Genomic DNA, 22,359 nt, shown 5'->3' with positions numbered 1-22,359 from the left:
CGCAATTGGATGTCTCGCTCGCCTGTTTCCTGATAAGAGAGGGTCCGCTGGTTGCCCCTCTTCTACTGACCTCACGGTGTGTGAATGCGGGACGATGGCAGGCATTGTAATGTGTTGACAAGCACAGATTGAAAACAGCTGGGCCACACAGCAATCCTGCAATCTGGAGAATGGGACTAAATTATAGAGCTAATCCTGTTGACATTTATGTTGCTGCCAGTCCATGCTTTCTCTGACGCTCTCTGACTCGCTCTGTCTCTTTTTGTTTCGTTGTTTGTTCACTTTAGATTCAGCACAGCCCTGAAACAGAAGGCATATGTATCAAGAAATATCCAGTCAGTGCAATTTTAGCCCAGTCAGTACTGATTTGTTGACGACACAGCTGGGCTTAAATTGTATGAAAAGCGAGTATTTTCAGAATTGAGGTTACAAACAGAATGGTGACGAATTCAAGAAAAACACAGCATGTTTTTTTTGTTTTTTTTTTCCACCATGAGCGAGGCCTCAGTGCTCTTTGTCATTCTTCAAATCTCTTCAGCTCTACTGGAGGGGATGCAGCACCATTTTCCAAAAGCTATTACATCATTTGGTGATTTGACAAACCATGGTGGTGGTGAGCGCTGTCTAACGCTTTGCTGCAAAATCTCCCATAGGTGTTGGTTGAGATCTGGGGCCTCATTTATAAAACAATGCGTAGGATTCATACTAAAAATATATGTATGAACAAAAGCCAAAAATGGAGTGCGCCAAAAAATATTTGACAATGAGTGCGTTTACATGGACAGTTTAATTCCCTTTTCATTCGGAATGAAAGTTCATTCCTATTAAAAGTGATCTTGTAAACACCTAATTCGGAGTGAAAATGGCCAATGCGATTGAAATTTGGCTGGAATATTCTGTTTCTAATTCCGAATGAAAGAATTTCTCGCACTTGTATACACTCATTCCTCTTTAAGTTTATTCCAGTCTTTCTGCGCATGCTCGTTTCCTTGCCCTTCTGGCGCAATGACGTATATAGCGCGCATAGCAACGGGCTAAGATAGAGCAGTCGGACTCGTTGCACTCACCTGTTTCCATTCGCCACAGCACGGTCTTCTATCGCCCTTCTTCGACCTTCTACCTCCCTTCTCCTGCTCAACAGATGAAGCATTAGCAGAGCAAGGTTGTTGTCGTACTGCTGCTTCAAGAATATAAGCAAAACAAGCCTGAAGAAGGCACTAAGAATGGCGTCGTCAAGCATCTTGTTATCCGGAGTGAGGACTGCAGTGTTTTCTTCCGGTAAACGTAAACACGTAACATCTGCCCTGCCTCCTATCCAATCAGAAACCTTCCCTGCCCCAAACCTTGCACGGACCCAAATACAGCTGATTAAAAGGCGATTAAACTGATCTCCCGTGTAAGCCCTCATTCAGAATGATTATTTCCCATGTAAACTACCTGGAAAGACTTTAATTCCGAATGATTTCATTCAGATTTATTTCATTCTGAATGAGAAGCCATCATGTAACCGCATCCAATGTCTGCAATCAGGCTTCCACCGTCACCAGTTTCCTGTCTCCACAATGTTCATAAGCATGGGTCAAAGTTTGTCCCATCAAGTCTGCTTTTATCTGTTGGAAGTGGCGTACACCTCCTTGAGATCTCGTTTTGTGCACGTTTGCAATGTTAATAAAGGAGACCCCCGGTAATTGAGAAGGCCATTGCAAAAGTTTGACGTTAAATCATCAAACCACTTAGTGGCACTTTGTCTGAAAGTCTGCCGGGTACCAAGTTTGCTCAGCTGTTATTGAAGCACAATGCAAAAAGGGGCGAGACTTAGAAAAGGTCAGTTGCCAAGATTCCTCTTTTATGTTAAAGAGTAATGGCTGAATTGGTTGCCATGTCATGCACTACATAGGAATATCCCTTTAGCCTTCAGCTGAAGATCAGATGGATCGATGCTTCCTGCGTGTATTGGATGGATACAAAGCTGTAAGATATTTGGGATCCGGCCCTGATGAAAACACCAAGTTCTCACACTTACAAGAAAAAGAACTGCTTTCTAAAGATTGAGATAGATCTGGTGACCCTATCAGCAAGACAGCAGCAAAGTCAGACACTTAATGTGACAGTTACCACAAAGGTAGATTGTATGTTGTAGTGTTTCAGTTGGTAGTCGTCTCAAACTGGAGGTGAAGGGGTGGATGTGGGTCCCATGGGCTGCACGATGAAATGACAGCTGACAGAGGCACAGAAAAGAACATTTTTAAATTCTGACAGAAACAAGACTGCACACAAGTCATGCCAAAATCAGATGGGTTTAAGTGAATAGGGAAAACACCCTCAGTTACCTGAATGAGTTGGAGGCAGGAAAGAAAAAGCATCAGTAGAGAGAGTAAGAAAATGAAAAGTAGCCTTAATGACTAAACTTCAACTGAGTTTCATTTGTATTCTCGGTGTGGTGTTTTTCAGATGTTCAGGTTAAAATTTTCAACAGCATTAAACTACTTCATTTAAATGCAAAGCAGGTCCTAACTACATGTTTAAATGTAGTCACTGAAACCCTGCTGAAACTTATGTAACCTCCACTTTTCAACCATCTTACTTATGTAACATTCACCTTTTCAAGTCCATCTTTCCAGTAGTGAAATATCTCTTTACCTGCAGCATGAGACTGAAAATTAAGACGTAAAGTTTCAACATGTCTGCTTTGCACAAATGTAACATTTTCGTAGTGTGCAGAAACTTACATTGCCAACATTTATTTTGGTGACTGGGTTTTTTGTTTTTTTTTGCAAAGCTGAAGAAGACAGAGAAAAGTCCTTGAATTAGGATTCAATAAAATCTGTATTCATTTAGTTTTGTCTTTGCTTTTCCTCGGCCGGCTGTGGCTGGTTACAGGAGCCTTGGTGTACATCTGCTGTGCTTCAGTAGATAATTTCATCAATGATCTTGATGTGTATGAAGAGACAGAAAGTGGAGAGAAATGGAATTTTGAGACACTTAATTGCTTCTTTTTTAAACTTATTAAAAGCCCAAAAGGCAGAAATGATGTTGCCTCATCGCCTGCCCAAAAACAATTCAAATTCCCCTTCTTTCCCCTTTCTCCTCGCTGCTCTGCAACACTCATATAATGTGTTTTCCCCCCTTCAAATGTTTTGGTTCTGGATCAGTGCTTGCAGAATGCTGCTATTGTTTACAGTCTAATTTGAGAGCATGGAACAGTGACCTGCATCCCAACGCACACATAACACCATCCCTGGTGTAGAGCACACTTGCAAGGGCGGAGCAGGCGGTGCACATTGTCTAACTGCCATAATCACTAAGCAGACACCACTGTTCTCTCCCTCCCTGGTTTGTGTTGATGCAGGTAACCCAGACAACCTGACAATGTACACAAATTAGAGGCAGGCAGCAGAGGGCTATGATTAATGGTTCTCAATAAGGACAAGCCCCAGAGGAGAGAGGACCAGAGCAGCAGTGCTTATAAATCCCAGGGATTCTTTGAGGCAATGAGGAGATGGGAGGAGGAGAGGTCGATTTTGGAGCTGGAGGAAGTGATGTGGGGGTGATGCTGTCTGAAGCAAAGAGGTGATGCAGGACTCCTTTTTGGTGCCTGTACTTTAACTCCTCACACAGAGCAAACGTCAAGCCTGCAGGCTGTAGTATCTCCACACAGTTAATGAAATCTGTTCTACTTTGTCAACTGCAGTGTTGTTAATTTGCCCCGTGAGACATGAGTGGAAATTCTTTGAATAATCTCCACTGTGACAAGTGAGAGCAGCCTACCTATCTATTACAGAGAATTCCCACATCCTCACCGACTTTCCTTTGAAAAGCCTTTTTCTCACCTCCAAAATTGGAAGTTTCTGTGGTCTGAACGGGGGGAACTTTGCACATTGATGGCTGAGAATATTCTCAAATTTTCCGTCCGCAGCACAGTTTAAAATATGTCCTGAATAAACGCGGACGCCTGTCACTGTTGTTGCCACGCAGAGACCGATTGGACGCACTCAAACGCTGCAAACTGATGTTGCGTTGCAGTGAAGGAACCCCTGCTCCTGTGATGTGGACCGTTCCTCCGTTCCTCCTCCACATCCAGTCGAGGTGAGAGGGGTGCTCAGCGCCAGACGGACCAGAGCGGGTTAGTGTGGATACGCAGCGGAGCGCACGGCTGAGGACTCTGTACAGCGCAAACTCCAACACAAATGGATATTTACGTGGCTTTGTTATCCCTTTTCTTTTTTACCAAACCAGGTAAGCACAAGCCGCGTGGCACACGAGGGGATGCTGTTGCGAGTGACACGCGCTTCTTAACGTGTTTTGCGCTTTCTCAGTTCTCACCTTGCGCGCCAGCATGTCCGATTTGTTTGGTAGTGTCTCCGGGCTGCAGCGCATTGTTTTCAATCACATGCAGTTTGTTGAGTTGATATTTTAACACAAGACGTGGTAAAAAGAGATGACACCTTTTGCCTCACCGTGCGCGCACAGTGCACCTACAGCCCGCGGAGAACACAGGTGTTGGCTGCGGGCACATACGGTGCATTTTAGTGGGCAGGATGATCAATACTGCGTGGAAATGAAAACAGCGCGACTTTTCCTCCCCACACAACTATTCACACAATCAGTGTCTGTTTGCAAAATGAATTTAGTTAAAACCCTGTCAGGTTTAATCCTCTCAGCGGGCTGTGAACACACCGCTTCACATCCTCTAACCTTCATCTCTCTTCCGCAGCTTTGGCTTTCGGATCAGATCAAGACTACCAGATTGATATCATCAATGAACTTGACCTGGCAAATGCCACCTATGGAATTACCCAAGTGGCGGGGCTTCACAACAGCAGCAAAGCCTTCCTATTTCGAGGTAACGCACAAACACGCACGCTGACAATTTCCTCCTCATTAGTCGCGCGTCTCAAGTTCAGAAATGTCTTTGTCTTCTGTGTGGTGGCTGCGCGCGCGCGCGCACACACACACACACATGCACACACGCACACACGCACACGCACGCACGCACGCACGCACGCACGCCCTTTTGTTTCATTAGTTAGTGTGAGCAAAGCCACGCAGCGCCACACCTTTTTGGTGTCACAGTATTAGCCGGGATGCTGAGACGGAGCACTCCGGGGAGCCTCCTCTCATAATTACTCCACATTTAATTCGTCCCGAGCAGCAGATGCCCGGGATCTTTCTGGACACGCATGAGCGCTCTCTGTGTAGAATTTCTACAACACTTGCACTGTTTCCAATGGCATCCGGCGTTTTGTAATCCCAACAACTGGTGCTTATTGGATATCAGGTGTGAGAACCCTGAAGGGCACACAGCATGTGGTGGCTGCTTCAGAGCCTCAAAGAAAAAGAAAACCACTATCATTATTATAGATAAATGTCAAAGGCATAAATCCTAATAGGAGAATAACAGTGACATAACAGTGTCTCATATTTAAGGTGAGGTGGCTTATCAGTGTCAGAAGATAACTTTGCTTTGCTCACTTGCTTCTCTGCACTCTGCAAAGGACTCTGTGTTTGGTGGGACTTGTCGTGCCCTCAGGTTTAAGCAGAGGTGAATTATTAGAGAGTAGAAAGAGGAAAGAGAGGGATACAGTGAGAGAAGGTAGAGGAAGACAAAGATATGCGAAGGACTGTTCGAGAGACTTTTCTGTGTTTTCTTTCCCGCTTGGCTGCAACTACAGAGAAACTGCCAAAAACAAACTTTAATGGAAATGTTATTATTGTATTCAAGACTTTGCAAGGTGTTTTTTAACACCTTGAAATTCGAAGGCACTATGAATGAGATTCTCATTAAATTCTCATTGGAGACTTATTGTCTCATCATGGCTCAGTGCTGTTCCAACCTGGACAGAAAAGCAATCCTGGGGAGAAACACTGAGTCTCTTTTACTTTTTCTGGCATGGAAATATTCAAATTCAGAGATACTGGCACAAACACCGGCAGCTTGAATCCCAAATAAGCAGCACTGGGTGTTGAATATCGGCAGAGTGGTAGCGTTCTCTGCGTGTGTGTGTGTGTGTGCGTGTGGTTTTATTTTCTAGAGTGCTTGGCTCGCTGTGCCACTGGCTCTGTATGAATGAAGGCAGGGCAGCTTGGCCGACTCCGCCGAGGTGAAGCCGTCCAAGATTCAGTGCTGGAGGCCATACAGGCTGCACAACCTCACTTTTTACTGGATACACACTCGCATTCACACACTCCTACTCCAAGATGCTCTCCCTACGGTTTCTAGGCTCCCAGGGTCGAGGTGCAGCAGCCAGATAGTGTGGGAAACTGGAGGCTAATCCAGTCAGGAAAACTGGACCTGTGAGTGTTGGAGAGGTTGCTTGTGTTGTGACCTATTTTGACACTTCACCCACCCTTGAGCTGCTTTCATAGCCCTGTGGCCCAGATGAGCCAAAGTTGCAGCAACTATCCGCTCTTTCAGAAGAAAGAGTTGATGGTCTTACAGGTGGCAACAAACAGCTCGTGATTACCTGTGTAGTAGAAGCTGAGCTGGAGCCTTTGTGGCTGATTGGGTCAGTGATTATTCAAGTTGATTTATGTACGCTTTATGCAATCATGTTGTACACTGAGCTCAGTAACATATTTCATCTATCTGATTGCAAAAAATGCGTAGGAAAACGTGTAACGCTGGTCAAATGGCTCGGAAAAAGGGCAATGTAGTGTTCCAATTAGTGTCGATAGCACTGAGAGAGAAAGAGAGGACTCTGGCAGCGTCTTTGGCTGGTCACTGGGACCAGTCACTCCAGTCTCCCAGTTAGCCAGTGATTTACAAACAACAGATGGTTTGCTTTAGAAAATAGATTTTAGCATCTCTTCTCTTACGTTTTCACCAGAATTATGCACCAGTGCGCTGAGTGAAAGCCAGTTTGAGGAGAGGCAGACGAGTGCTGCCTCTTCTTTAAGGTCCTTATCTGAACGTGTGATCCAATCTTGTGATGAAAAGAAAGAAATATGGTAATATTCCCCCACTGCGCGATGATAGCGGGGAACAAAGCTCAGCTAATTGCTAAGATATTTGTTGTTACAGTTGGTACTTTTCAATAACAGGATTTGTCTGCATTGTGGGCACTTGTGTGATATACTGAATAAAGTTAGTTCATCCAGGAGGGGGGTGACCTAGTTTCTCATCCTACATTGGAGCCCAGATTGTCAACCTCATTACTAAGACCCCCCTTCATCTCAATGTTGATTTAGGTTTAAAACCTCTTTAATGGTGGTTATCAGTTTGTATTTTGGTATCCCACTGTGGGTACGTGTTGAGTCTGTTGCTCTGTCAGTTTGGTCCTTAGTAAAATATCTCAACTTCAAAAAGATGCTGGCGCTTCAATCGTACCGTTCTTTCCTTATAAGACTGCAAAAAGGGTGCTCAGTTCTTGGAAATGTGACAAATAACTGAACAGCTTTTGGATGAGTTACCATGAAATCTGGTGCAGACATTCTTGGCTCAGCCTTTGACTTTGCTCAAGCCCAGTTCAGACCAATGATTCACAACGAGATGAAACTGTTATAGAATGTTGCAGAGAGAAGTTGCAGCGGTGTGAGCTGGCCGACTGAGCTCGACTCAAGCCGGCTGATGATGAGATGATTCACAGTCTCATCTAGTTGCACTGGTGCGAACCGGCAGGTTTTAAGAACGTTGCAGAACGGCGCATTGTAAGTAGTTTCATGATTCATCTCGTGATTCAGCTGGTAAATCTTTGGTCTGAACTGGGCTTTATGTTCAGCTCAAGCTATTGATCATTGATTATTTATCAAAAATTTGTGAATATTTTGTGAAGGCACCAACACTCAAGTTTATAATATTATCACTTTATCGATATTGAGGTATTTGGTCCCAAACAATTTATTACATTTTCTCCATATCGCCCAGCTCAGTAACGAGGTAAGGCTAAACTAAATGTCCACTTGGTGCCTTATATCCAAGACCTGCCTTGGGACCTCACTGGGGCCGTGTCCAAATGATCAGTCTAAGTGGGTCAGGTACTGTAGGGCCCCGTTGTATTGCTGCTGGTGATGTGTCTGTGTGTCAAGATGTCTAACACTAGAGTGGATCCATGCAGAGACACAATCAGCTCTGATCATGTTATATTCACCACAGGAGAAAAATGTGTTTCTGAAAAAAGACCAGGAGTGTGAAATGTGAGTTGTAGGAAAAAATGACATGTATTGCTCCTCCTTTCAACTGTGATTCCTCGTTAATTGGTGCCACATCATGCTGCCGCCAGTTTGGGTGTTCATTTTTCTATTTGGATGTGTTTGGGCTGACCTGATTTCAAATAGTGCCTAATTATCATCTGGTCTGTCTGAGTGTGAGTGTCCTCAGATTCTTTTTGGATTGGGTCTAAACGACAAGTGTTTATGCACCTTGTATTTGGGTACGTGTTTTTAATGAGTATGTTTTGGACCGCCCAGCAACCAGATCTGAGAATGTAGAGTTGAGCTAGACAAGCTGAGATGTCCTAAAATGTCCACTGTGCAGAGTACTGATCCTTCGATTTAAGCCACTGTGCGATTTTGGGCTGCCTAAAACTAGATATGACCATTGTGAAAGAAATGTGTCGATATCTTTGGTTGTGGCCCTAAAACTGTGGGTTCAAGGATGGTCGTTGTCATGGTCTTGAGATTAAAGACAGCCTCGTATAAAATTCTGAACAAACAAACAGATAGCAGCTCGCCATGGAGGTACAACATGCTAAAAGAAATGTGTGGGATTCCAGCAAAGAGGAAAACCTTGTGGAGCTGTGGCAGCAGAAGCCTTGCCTGTATGATGTGTCCTCCAGCCCTGACCATGATCATGTAAAGAAGGACAAAGCATGGAAGGAAATAGAGGCAGAGTTACAGCTGCCAGGTGAGAAACCTCAAAAAACTGTATAAAGATAAAGACATGGACATAAGTCTCACCAGACTGCAGTCATGGCTGTAAATACCTCTCGACAGATACTTGAATACTGAGATACTGTATTTGTACTGAATGATATTTTTATTGATGTGACTGTGACGGAGTTTGACAATGGTCAGTTGTGTTTAAAGATCTGGATGACCTTGATTGTGTTTGAAGGTATTGAATCATAAGCTTGATGAAATGTGGTTTGGCTAATTGTCACATGACAAGAAACAAAGTACGATATTCAGCTTTCAAGGAATATTCCCTCATTTAATGTGAAGTTGCTCCTTGCTTTCTATAATCACAGCATTCAGACACATATTTCCAATCACAGCCCTCAAAGTCTGTTATAGTAGTTTGTTATTTACTAGTCATTTGAATTCCCTGAGTACTGTTTCAATGAACAGTGCTTTGCTATCTGTGCACCTGTCTGGTCACTATAGATCCCTCTGCTCTCCATCGACTATCTTACTCAAAATCATTAATGTTAAACAGTTAAATGGTAGAAACAAATGCAGCCTTGATCCCGATATCCCTGAGATCTATAAACACGCCTCCTATCGGCCTTTTAGACCAATTATCCTTAACATGTAACAACTCCGCAGTCTGGTTTTAGGACTGAAATGGTCCCTAATTAACGTTTAATCGACCCTCCTGTCGATTCCAATCAAAACTTTTTCTCCCAACCGTATTTAAAGCAGAAATCCACACTGAAACACCTGGCTGCTCTCCAGTAAGAGCTGTAGTCGATGCACATTGCATTTCTGGGGTTCATCCTTTGTGTTTATTGTTATCCCTATGACTAACTGGCCAAATGTGGCATGTGAAGCGACATCAACATGTTGAGCAAACTACAGTGGAGTTTAATTGCAGAGAAAATGTCAACAATCAAAAGCATCAACTACACATGTCAGATTTTGGTGTCAGTCAGTGAGGGCTTTTTATTTTCTAGTTCAGACTCTTTGCATTGATGTTTAACAACCATACAGAAAGAAATCCTCTGTAAGAGAGAAAACAGTGGAAAATGGACCAGGATGCAATGAGGCAACCAAAGTCAACAAGTCTTGAGTTTAAAGAAAGGGGCATAAGTTTTGTTGACTCTGGCTCTTTGATTGCTGTTGCATTTGTTCCTTTTATATACAAAAGTCTGTTGAAAGCAAACTGCTTCATGCTGTCTCGAACCACTCCAGGAAATCTAGGAATCATTCACTGATGTCGAGGTTGCTGGGGCAGTCTGAGGAGAGTGTACATTTGAACTATAAATTACAGCACTCTCAGTAATAGTTCAAAATTGCTTTCTTGTGATACCACTCTTCTGTCTGTGCCTTTATGATATGAAGCTACAGCCACACAGGGCTGTTCTACAGGTACTTGTGTGTTATCCGCTGGCTATATAAAATGTACATAGCCACTAGGCCTGTCACGATAACAGATTTTGCTGGGTGATTAATTGCACCAGAAATTATTGCGATAAGCGATAATATTGCATAATATTGTGCTTTTAAGATCATTTTTATTATTGTTCGACCATTTTTGAACGTATGTAATGATAATAAAGGCATGCTGATGCAAATACACCCTTTTAAAGAGAAATAAACATTTATTTAACAAGAATATTTAGGAATGCAAAAAATTTAATTTAAATATCCGAAAAAACATGTAAAAATACCAAAATAAATAAATAAAGACCTTATAAATAGACTCCCAGTCTCTCACTCTCAGGTGTGCAGTTAAGTTGGTCGTATTCGCTCTTTTTGTTGAGATGGTTTTAGAACAAACCCGGCACACTGGCTCGTCCAAATTACTGGGCTCCCCTCTGTCATTTGGTTTAAATCCAAAACACTCCCACACAGGGGCCGTGGCATTTGGTTTAGGAACAAGTTCCCTGCCTTTCTCTTACGCTCAACTCTCTGTTTTTCTCTCCGTCACGTCTCCCCATCATGAAGATTGCACTGTCTGTGTGTGTGTGTGTGTGTGTAGCCCATAGCCCCGCTTCCCCCACAGAGACAAAGACACTCGATGACAAGAGCTTCCTCTCCGTTCATTACGCTAATGAACCAACTCACCTGGCTGCCAGATGATGCACGGCAGTGAACGCTCTTGTCGTCCAGTCTTAAGGAAAACAAACATGCATGAATATGGCAATTAATCGCAGCCGGAAAAGTTACCGTGTCCCTTTTAGTTCACCGTGCAATTAACCGACTTATCGCACATCGCGACAGGACAAATAGCCACTGTGACCTCATCTATTGGTTTTTGGATTTCTGTTTCCAGTGCCTCGAGTCTGGCGTTTTGGTTGCCACCATCTTTGATTTTTGGAGGGAGAAGTGACCATATTTGTATGAGAGTGGAGCTAACCCTAACACCAGCTGCAAGCTTGGTTAGCAAGGTGCATTTACAGCTATAGTTAACTGTGATAATGTGAATTTTAATTACAAAAAAACAGGCTTAAAACCCTCCACACAAAATGTACTTACTGGAAAGACTGAAAATCCAATTCCTTTTTTCAGGGAACATTGGCTTTAATATTGACTTGTCAATAGGAAACACAAAAAGATAAGTAAGTAACATCATATGCCAAAAATACCTCTACAAAAATGCAAATATGCAAATTGTTATAATCATATGCAAGTTCTGGCTTTAACTGCCATTGTTTAAAAGCTTTATAGACAAAGGTATTAATGAACTGAACTGAAAACACACTGAAATAACATTAACTACAGCTATGCATATATTCTTGAAAGCCGGACTACAAATGTGGATAGACAGGGAGAAACACACGCAAGCCTAAGACGTGGTAAGATACGATATTCCTCACTATATGAAGTGACTGACAACAAGATCTGTATAATGAATCGTAAAGAAATTCGTCAGGTTTTTATTTTGTAGACAATTAATCTGGATTTATAGCGTGATGGGATGACAGCACAATGATGTGTGTGGTCCTGCGCTTTCATGTGATATACATGGCATTTCTATGTGAGCCTGCATTCGTGAGTAATCCATCCAATAGAAAAGAAAGCTCTGTTATACAGCATGTTAGTGTAACTTTATCATTTTTTTTGCTGTGAAAACATTGGACTACCGACAAGTGCTTGGCCTTGTCGGAAAGCTATAATTCCGCTATTTCGCGTGATATGCGTGGCTTCTCGCTATGACGGTCACGGAGAAAATCAGTAGAGAAGAACAGGTGTGAATTTGGACGCACTATGTGTGGTTCGGGCCTATAGGGTTAAATTAATATAACAACAAAAACAATATCTGCTCCGTTGTTGCAGAGCACAATGAAACAAATCTTAGAGTTCACACAGCCTCTCCTCCTGCCGTCTCCATCCTCTGTGTGCAGGGGGCGTGTCAGTCACTCACACTGACACCGGGCAAGTAGCAGCTGCAGCTGGGGGAAATCTTTATGCTACCAGTGATTTGAAGTTATTAGCTGTTTTTGAGGTGGTCTTTTTCACTCTTATCAGTAAAGCACGGACAAAAAGCATCAGTGGTGGTCTCGACAGGTCTCGTTCAAAAAACCCAAGTCCGCCCAGTCCAAGACCGAGTAAAAATGCCCTCGATGCCGAGACGAGACCAAGACCCTCAAAAAATGGTCTTGAGACCAAGACTGATCTCGAGTACTACAACACTACAATCAACTCTAGTTGACATGAGTGATATTGTGATTCCATACACAAACATTCTGCCTGAAATGATGCTGCATTTCCATGTGGGCGGGACCCCTGGGGTGTGTTGTACTGTTAGCAACTGTTAACAGAGCCTGTGCAGGAACAAGTTTTGCATCAGTGTCAGCACTGGAAAAAAAGCATTGCTCACCTTGATGGTTTATCAGGGGTTTGAGATTCTTTCAAACTGCAGTAAGCTTCTTTAGCATTTCTCTCACAAAGAGTAGAGCTGACCTGCAGACAAAAATGAACTGAAAAAGTGCTCAGATCCAAATGAAGAGCAACTTGTATCAGTGTCAGCGGGAGGTTACTACCTTCTGTGTGTAAGTCAGCAAATGTTGCTTCAACAATTAAACTGGATTCAGCAAACTACTGAAAGTTTTTCTAGCAAATTGGGACTTGCCTTACTGTGACAATTAAAATGCAGTATTGTTTGTTTTATCTGGTTCTAGTTCCACTAATGGTCTCCTGAGCAAATATAATGTTGCCCGTTATGATCTTGATCATAAACCTTGTTTTGGCATCAGGTTCCAAGTCTAAGACCTGGCTCCCAAATTGTTCACTCACAGCTCTGGCTTGAGTGAATCTGTGACCTGGATGAAGAAAGTCAGAACACCATTACTTTAACTCTCCTCAGCTGACAATACAAACTTGTGATTGAACTGCTACACTGTAGATTTTAGTCAAAATTTGAAGACTGGAACTTCCAATTTTCCATCACGCCACACAGAGCAGAGAGGTAAAACAGAGGTCAACACAGAGGTCTCCTATCCAGCATTTTTTCTGGATCAGTCCACAAGTGGCGGCAGCTGCCTCTTCTGTTAGGCTGTTGTAGAACACTTATTGTTGTGGGAGAAATATATATTGTGTAAGCTAAAATAGGTGTTATGAACAGCAAAATTGGCAACTCTGAAATCACTCAATTTCTGCAATTGCTCACAATTGAAAAGGAAAAATGAATGTTTCTCAAACAAGGGATCTGCAGTGCAGCCAGCACATTACCAATCTGCCCCCTAAAACCCCAACCAGGATTACATGTACAGGAGGTAGACAAAATAATGTGAGCGCTCTAAATTTCAACTATAAACACAGCTTCAAAAATCAGTTATGGGCCTGGGCCAGTTCTATTTGTCTCACAGAAAAGAGATGTTTTTTTTTAAAGTTGAACTTATTTTACTAACACAGCTACAAAGAGGCAAAATGATCTAAGCCCAAACTGCGGGAGCCTCAGTCAAACAAAAAAGATATTTCTTGTGTTGTGTCTTGAATGTCTTGAAGACAGAAGTCTGAAAATGCGTGTCAAGGCAGACTGCATTCTGCCTCATACTGAATAAGGAACTGAGCTCACCTTTGAACTGTGCTTTTATGCTTTGATTAGCCCGTTCATTAGAATTTTGAACCTTTTTACCTTCAGAAACTTTGTGGCTTGATGAGTTTTTAATTGATTTTGGACAAAATTGGAGCTCTGTGGTAAAAAGGATCAGGTTATTTAATGCTTTCATCACACGAACAAAACATACTAGGATTGGTTCATTGTTGGTTTGGGTCATGGGTCATGGAATTAGCTGACAATAAGAAAAATATATAATATCACCTGTATGCTCATTGCAACATTGTCCATCACTTCCCGGGTTAATTAAGCAAAAAGTAAACCTATGAAACAATTAAACAATATCCAGTGCAGACACAATGGCAATGTATTCTCATAGAACAGTTCGTATGATATACTCATGAACAATGCCTACAAGTTAGCGCCCCACAAATGGCGTTACTTCCTTAACATACAGTTATGTATTTACCAGACATTGCACTAGACTTTTTCGTCGCTGGTCATTTTGACCGACAGGGTCATAAAAATCCGGTCATAATCTATTTTTACCAGTCATTTTAATTTTTGTTTTTAAATGATAATAAAGATATTCAAATACATTTAGTTTTCATTCGTTCATTTTTAATGAATCCAACAAGCAAGTTATAAAGTGTCCATTAATAAGGACATGAACGAAAAGATGAACAGCCATCCACACACCCATGCCATTAGGCTTTGCCCTGGACATACCGTACGACACTAACGCGTCACTAACACGCCTGGTGTGTCCAGGGTGTTATGGAGTTATGCCTGTAGGCTCGGTGACACAAAATTAAAATTGTAATGAAGTGATTATGGTATTGAAAAATGTGTTCGGTTATGCACTGTTGTGTTTTTTTAAATTATAAACACTGCCTCCGCTGCTGGGCGCTGTGCCTCGGTTCCGCATCCGGTGTGTCCAGGGCGTTATGTCAACAACACTACATGAAGCAAATGAATGACCTTTTCTCTGCGGTGTGAAAACGGCAGCCACTTAAAGCACTGACTGTGCACTCCGCTGCCGGGGTGGTGGGCAGGGGTGGTAATTGCAACCGGTCAAAATGACCGACGGCCTTCAGATTTTCCGGTCATTGTTGTAGAAAAACGGTCAATGACCGAGAATATCCGGTTAACCCGACCCCTGGTATTTACCATGAAGTTATGGAGGATAGGTTTAGCCAAGTAAATTTACAGAGGTTAGGTTTAGTAAAAGAAACAGTGGTGAGGAATTATATTAAAATGAGTCAAAGCTTACTCAAAGTTAACATGGCTCTAAACATGTGACTCCAGTGACTGGAGTCTAGACGCTGGTGGTGGTAATGAGATGAGCTGAAGAAGGAGCTGAGGATCTGGATAAGGTGACTGGAGGTGAATGAGGTGGAGGAGGGTGCAATGATTCGGCCTAAAATGACAGCTGAGAGGAGGACAGATTTAGAGTAGCAGCAACATGGCAACGTTTAATTGGCTAACCTGGAGAGGGAACACCCATAGTCAGCTGATTGGAAGACGCTGAGCTTAATTTCTTTAACCTGATTAAAATCATTCTGATTGGAGATTCCAGCCTAACTGCTTACATGCATAGCCCACACATACACTTGATAAAATGATCCGATGGGATGTGCATTACCATGCCTCATGGTATTTGCTGTTCCCTTTTTGTAATATGTAACCTTAACTGTACACTAAGGTAAGCTAATGCTACATATCTCAATAACTTTGTTTCACGTTAACGTTACGTTACAAGGTGAAAATTTTAATACTACTAGCTGCTTCTCGCATCTATTAAAAATTCACAAGGCTCTTTGACGTTAAAAGGAATCAAATAGAAAGCCATGCCGTAATGAGCATGCAGCTAACATTAGCTGGTGGCTATTTCCCATCATGTTTATTCATTTAACATAAGTTGATGTTGCTGTTCGTTGTTTAGATTGACCGTTTTTGTTTTGCCACCATCATGTTTTTGTCCCTCCCAGAAGCGATGTAACCTGTACTCCATGTGGGGCAGTCATGTGCAGAAAGAATACAGTTATTTGCACCCGAGTGTAATGATTGGATTAAGTGTTTACATTGTTATTTGGTGCTAAAGTTTTCACATGAACGGATTATTAAAGGTTTACACCACCCCTTTCAACCTGACTACTGAAACCAAGTTGGGGTTAAAGCAAGAGGCAATTCACTTCTCAGTATCAATCTCCCCTGGATGTTGATACTGATACTCCTCTATGAATGGTACAATAGGAAATCTGAGCATGAAACATAAACAGATGAAGCAGGTTGAGGTGAGGAGTTTACACCAAAACTCTTAATAACATGACAGCAGAAGGGGAATTATGATAGAGCTTTGTTGTTGCCATTTTGACCAAAAGAAAAATGATACATCATGCAGATAAATGTTCCCGATAATGATTCATCAGCGAAGACTACAAAAGTGTTTTTAATGATGAAGAGTTGTAATAATGATAGCCTCTAATTGCAAATGGGGATAAATGATTCCCTCAAGTTTTTAAGCCTGAATTGAGGCAGGGCACGGCGATTACTGCTGATTACAATGATTACTGTCTTGAAAACACTGAATAGGAGAACTCCTAATTATCTGTAATGGTGTATGTTTTCGTCTCTGTCATCTCAGGGAGTGTGTAGTTAAGACTCTGATCTGATACCTCACCAGATGCTGTGTGTGTGGAACAGCACGTCTGCCTTGCTTTCATGTGTTATACAACTATTTTACCACACATTTGATCTAATGAATCAACGCTAATTGGCTCATAAATTCTACATGTAAACACTTAATCAACAGGTTACTGATTAGCAAAGGAAAAAAACAAGTTGTTGCCTTCACTGTCTGCCTGTGTGTCTGTCAGCTAGATATCTCGAGAACTGTAATTTCAACATCTCACCTTTGCCCCTACGGATCTGCTCTGTATATTAAGTATGTGTACTGAGTGGTGATGTAGGACCTGGAAGATGAGGCAGTTCTTGCTTAAAACCACAGTCGGCCACCGAAATTAGTAAATTAGGGGTGGACTGGTGGCCCTAATAGTAAAGGACCATACAACAAAACTGCAAAGCTTTTTAATCAGTTCTGGGCAGGAGGCCCTTGTTACATTCCATACCGTTTCTTTCTCTCTATACACTTTCGGTACGGTACCCTCGTACTCATATTCGTCGTCCTCCGCTTATCCGGGTCCGGGTCGCGGGGGCAGCAGCCTCAGCAAAGAAGCCCAGACAGTCCTCTCCCCAGCCACTTCCGTCAGCTCTTCTGAAGGAACCCCGAGGCGTTCCCAGGCCAGCTGGGCGATGTAATCCCTCCAGCGTGTTCTGGGGCGGCCCCAAGGTCTCCTCCCGGTTGGACACGCCCGAAACACCTCCCAAGGGAGGCGTCTGGAAGGCATCCTTACCAGATGCCCGAACCACCTCAACTGGCTCCTTTCGATGTGGAGGAGCAGCGGCTCTACTCCGAGTCCCTCCCGGATGTCTGAGCTCCTCACCTCTAAGGCTGAGCCCAGCCACCCTGTGGAGGAAACTCATTTCGGCCGCTTGTACTCGCAATCTCATTCTTTCGGTCACTACCCAGAGCTCATGACCATAGGTGAGGGTTGGAACGTAGATCGACTGGTAAATCAAGAGCTTCGCTTTCTGGCTAAGCTCCCTCTTCAGCACAACGGACCGGTTAAGCGCCTGCATCACTGCTGACGCTGCCCCAATCCGCCTGTCAATCTCCCACTCCATCCTACCCTCACTCGTGAGCAAGATCCCGAGATACTTAAACTCCTCCACCTGAGGCAGGACCTCCCCCCTGACCTGGAGTGGGCAATCCACCCTTTTCCGACTGAGGACCATGGCCTCAGACTTGGAGGTGCTGATTCTCATCCCAGCCGCTTCACACTCGGCTGCGAACCGTCCCAGCAAGAGCCGGAGGTCACTGTTCGATGGAGCTAGGAGGACCACGTCATCCACAAAAAGCAGAGACAAGATCCTCCCGTCACCGAACCTGACACCCTCCACCACTCAGCTGCGCCTAGGTACCTTAGGAGCCAAAAATAACCCATCAGACATGGTGCCTAGACCCTTAGTTGGGTCTAGGCACTTGCTGTATTTGACATAGATGGAACGTCTGCACCTCATATATTGTCTGCAGAAAGAGATTGCATGCTGACAATTTAAGAACAAAACAGAACATTATATTATTGTAGCATACTATGTAAAAATAGCAGGTTTGTGCATTTAGTCGACGCTCCACGATGCTTTTTTTCCCTCCAAGTCAGGATTAGAATATATACAGCTCACATAACCTGGTTGAAATTAATATATATTTTTTAAATGCTTGAGCTTGAAGATCCACTGAAACGTCTGTGTCATCCATGAGAGACAATAAAAACTAAAGTGATGGTCGAAGTTGAATTGAAATTTAAGGTGTCCTAAAGGATTCATGTCGTCAACTCATGCATTGAGTAACATTACAAGTAAATGTTCCACCTTAAAAGGTGCCGGCAGTCGGCCCAGTGAAATGAGTTTTTTTTCTCAGACTATAGCTGTGGCAAGAGGCAGCAAAACATCATTTATTTTTATAGTTAAAGTTTACTAATACAAAACCTGCCACAGTATGAACAGTGGTTACAAAACCAGACACAACTCAGCCCTGAGCAGAGTGACCGTCCTCTACTGACCAATCAGACTGCAGTGTTCACAGCTCCACCTTTTAGTACCAGATCTGTGTGCTAGGTACCCCAACAGAGGGGGGACCAAACATGGAGACGGTACGGAACGGTTCCATTGGTACCATCCACAACTTTTCACTGTGGAGACGGAGAAAAATGCGACTTAGAAAATTCTCAGTCAGGGGCAGCCCTAATGTTAATAGATTGTATTCTAAAGTTTTACAAATGACACGTGGTTTCTTCAGGTTTCAGTCATCATCAGGATACTCTTCAGACTGGCAGCATTATTACATTATATGTCATGATAATTATCTCTAATAATCAATATGAAAAAAAAATGATGAAAATGATGTTTTCCTATTGAGCTTTCATCCAAAAAAGATATATTGTCATTATAATATAAAAGATGGTTTGTTGGAGATAATTTAGGGTTGGTGTGTGTATATGTGGATCATAGTCATGGAAGCACAGGAAAATGAGCTTCCATGTGCAACATAGTAATCAGCACCACAGCAGGGTGGACAGCTCCGCTTCAGGCTCACAACACTAACTCTGCATTCACACATACAAATACAAAATAGTGCAGGCAGCCTGTGGCCTGTCATGAAGCTCTGCCGGGGTGTTGCATTAAGCCTGTAATTTACATACTGAGCTTCAGCAGAACAGTTGTTTCCTGATGTAGCAGCCATACCACACATGAGGAAGACATTAATTCCCTGTTGCACAGTTTGTTTCATGGGCACAGAATAGTTTTGTTTTCGTTTTAGCTTGTGGTGTGTGTTGTTGAAACAGTTTTATTACAACAATGACACCTGAGCTGGCGGGGCTGATTGGTATTGCGGTGCTGTATCTGCACCAAATGCAAGCCTCACTCTTGTGGAGTAAACAGCTCTGTGCTTCTCTGTCTGTTTACATTTAAACAACTCGTCTGCTTGTCGCTCTTGTTAGGCATTTGTGGACTGGAGGAACTTTTTAATTATTCTAAGAACTCTCTTTTTACTTGTGTCTAAACCACAAGAACTAGGACCCATCGCAGTTCTCAGAATGCAGTTTTTAGGGACTTTGAAAGCTCCTATTTCTCCTGAGTATGCATCTTCCAGTATAGTGACTGGTCCAGATGTAAGTTTATATTGATTGGTTAAACACATGAGCAAATGCAGCAACCACCATTTTTAAAAACCAGTATACTGGAACAGTATCCCAACTGCTGGCTAGCTTAGGCAACTGTAGTGTTCCTATTGGTTGTGTAGAGCAAACAAACAAACAAACAAAACCCTTGAAGGTATGTGGTTTTTGGGGCAGCTCCCCAGTGGGCAGTCCCTCTCACGGAGTCCCCTGAGCTGTTTGGTCTGAAGCTGCCTGTTGTTTCACACTACATTTGCATGAAGTTGAGCTTTTTGTAACCTTCGCTTGTGGGGCTGCTGGGCACCTTTTAAATTTCTGCGGCTTTTAAATCCATGTGTGTGGACAGCCCATAAAGACTTTTTAAACAGCCTTTAACACAAACCAGGACTGAAGTGATTTATCAAAAGCAGCACTACCTGATGGCCATATCATATTCAATTATTCAAGTCTCTACCTTGAAAAACATGAATAAAATATCACTTATAAAATGCAAATTTACCATGTAAAGGAATACTTGCAGAACATGCAGTTCCAGCCACCTTCTGAGTGTTATAAAAGACTGAAGAAGTTTTAGATGTAAAGGCAACTTCACTTATCAATTCGGTACTTTATCTGTACTCTTATCACTTCTTTTTCATTTCTTTTTTAAAATTTTTTTTGGGCAGTTTTGCCTTTAATTGATAGGAGTCAAGCGTGAAGGGGGGAGAGAGAGAGGGAATGACATGCAGCAAAGGGGCACAGGCTGGAGTTGAACCCGGGCCACTGCAGCAACAGCCTTGTCCGTGGGGCGCCTGTTCTATCCACTAAGCCACCGATGCCCCCTTCTTTTTCATTTCTAAGTGATTGCTTTTTAAAAAATGTATTTGTTTGAAAAAAGAATAAATTCAGAAGAGGATTTATGAATATTTTGAAATAACTAATTGCTGTTTCTAGAGCAGCAATAGTCACTATATAAATAATATTCCTGACATGACAATACTGAGTGAAGTTTAGTACTTATTAGTCACTATAAGTCATTCCTCCTGGAGTAGTTTCATGTCGTATTCGACAACGGGAGGCTTTTAACAGATGACGTCCTGATTTTAGCTTTGCTAGCTGTCCCTGTCAGCTGCAGCCACTGATGCTTTCTAGACATCGCATAGCAACACAAAAGCTAACAGCTAACGGTTAGCCCAGCTCATCTATGATAACCATGTTATTAATTACAAAACGTGCACACAGAAATAGTAATGTTTGTTCAGTCACTGTGTTTATAGACTTAACAAATATCAGATTAGTCTACACGGTGATATAGTGACGTGAAAAATGTGATATATAGCTAAACTCTGCTGGTTTTCTACCCGAAGTATTTGTGAACAACACGGTGAGTCCCTGGGGACACCGCTGGAAGTGAAGGGCGTGAGCGATCCCCGAGGCCCCTGCACTTCCGTTAGTTAAAAAACTCCGGGCTGTGCCTCCAGAGGTAAAGGAAGAAAAATGAAAAAGTTTTTTTTTTTACCGATGGATTTCCAGATTGGGGTTAAAGTAACTTCCTCTCTGGTGACAGCATGCTTTGAAAAGTGTTTGGTAGTCCTCGTGTTGGTTGGACGCCACATTCAAATGAATCTTTGCTTCTAAAAGCCTTGGCCTGGCCCTGTGTTACAGTTCAGCTATGTCAAAAGAGCCACCATTTGAGACTGAAATCAGCTGCTTATTTTTTGCTAAAGAAATTCAACCTGAAATCCTGAAGTGATGAACACATTAACTCTTGCAGCGGCTGCAGCTTTGCACCTCGTGCCTTTCAATGATTTTGTAGCATCTTCTGTGCTTCTATATGAGTTCCATTTCACTACCAGTTTTCTCTCAATAGATTTAGCAGTGTTTTAACCTCCATCAAATCTGCTGTTGACAGATTTCTTGTCAACCCAGAGCTACTGCATATAAATCAATATGAACAGTCAGTGGCCCACTTTGGCACCAACAGGGATTTAATCCATCGACTGCTGTAGTGATCGAGTTCATGATTGAATTGATGGTTAGCTATATTGGTATCTCCACAGACAGAGTTTCTTGACAGCTAATCAAAAGACAAATGCCTTGAACCAAAATGTTTGGCCTTTATGTCTTTTTAGTATTGCAGATTTACCCTCGGGGTAACCAAGGAGGGTAGAAGGTTAACAACGCAGGCCGATAAATCCACGTCTCACCGCAGGTTTCCTTTCTTCTGAGCATATCAGCACTGTGCATGTTACTCCTGTTTTAGAAAGTCAAAATATGCCAATCTTTGATGTGCTCCAGTGAAATGTTATCATGTTTGTGTCAGGCGATTGGGCAGGCAGAAGGTTTGGCTCCACTCGAACGGATCTGTCTGTTCTCTCATGGTGGAGATGAGACTAAGCTGCAGGGAACAAAATGGAAAAGGAAAATGGCAAATTAAAGAGCTGAATTTAGCTCACAATTGTGGATGCTGCAGAGTAGGTGGTTCAAGTGTGAGAAATAGGTGATGACACATTTTTAGAAATCTTGATAAACGCACATAGAGCAACAGCACAATGTGGCCAGTGCAAGTCTGCTATTTTTATTGCAGGCTGTACCATTCCTGCAGGTTTGGAGTGAACTGGCCAGAAACTGAGAGGTTTCACCGAGGTCTCATTCTCTCCCGCATCCATTTTGTTGCTATTTATACCTCCCCTTCTGACT

At 42.7% G+C, this 22,359-nt stretch overlaps 1 protein-coding gene across 2 annotated transcripts in view; it reads left to right on the top strand.

Moving 5' to 3' along the window:
- Positions 1-3,951: 3,951 nt before the first annotated feature.
- Positions 3,952-22,359, top strand: part of LOC125879618 (protein kinase C-binding protein NELL1-like) — a 455,619-nt gene continuing 437,211 nt past the window's right edge. For both annotated transcript variants that reach the window (XM_049561591.1, XM_049561583.1), the window contains exons 1-2: positions 3,952-4,236; positions 4,715-4,843. In XM_049561591.1, the coding sequence (XP_049417548.1) occupies positions 4,188-4,236; positions 4,715-4,843 (178 nt within the window). In that variant the 5' untranslated portion in view covers positions 3,952-4,187. The remainder of the gene's footprint in view (positions 4,237-4,714; positions 4,844-22,359) is intronic.

Source organism: Epinephelus fuscoguttatus, linkage group LG2 (assembly GCF_011397635.1).
Source record: "Epinephelus fuscoguttatus linkage group LG2, E.fuscoguttatus.final_Chr_v1".
Taxonomy (NCBI): Eukaryota; Metazoa; Chordata; class Actinopteri; order Perciformes; family Serranidae; genus Epinephelus; species Epinephelus fuscoguttatus.
The sequence above is the reverse complement of the archived record's forward strand: the minus strand, read 5'-3'. Positions and strand labels throughout refer to the sequence as shown.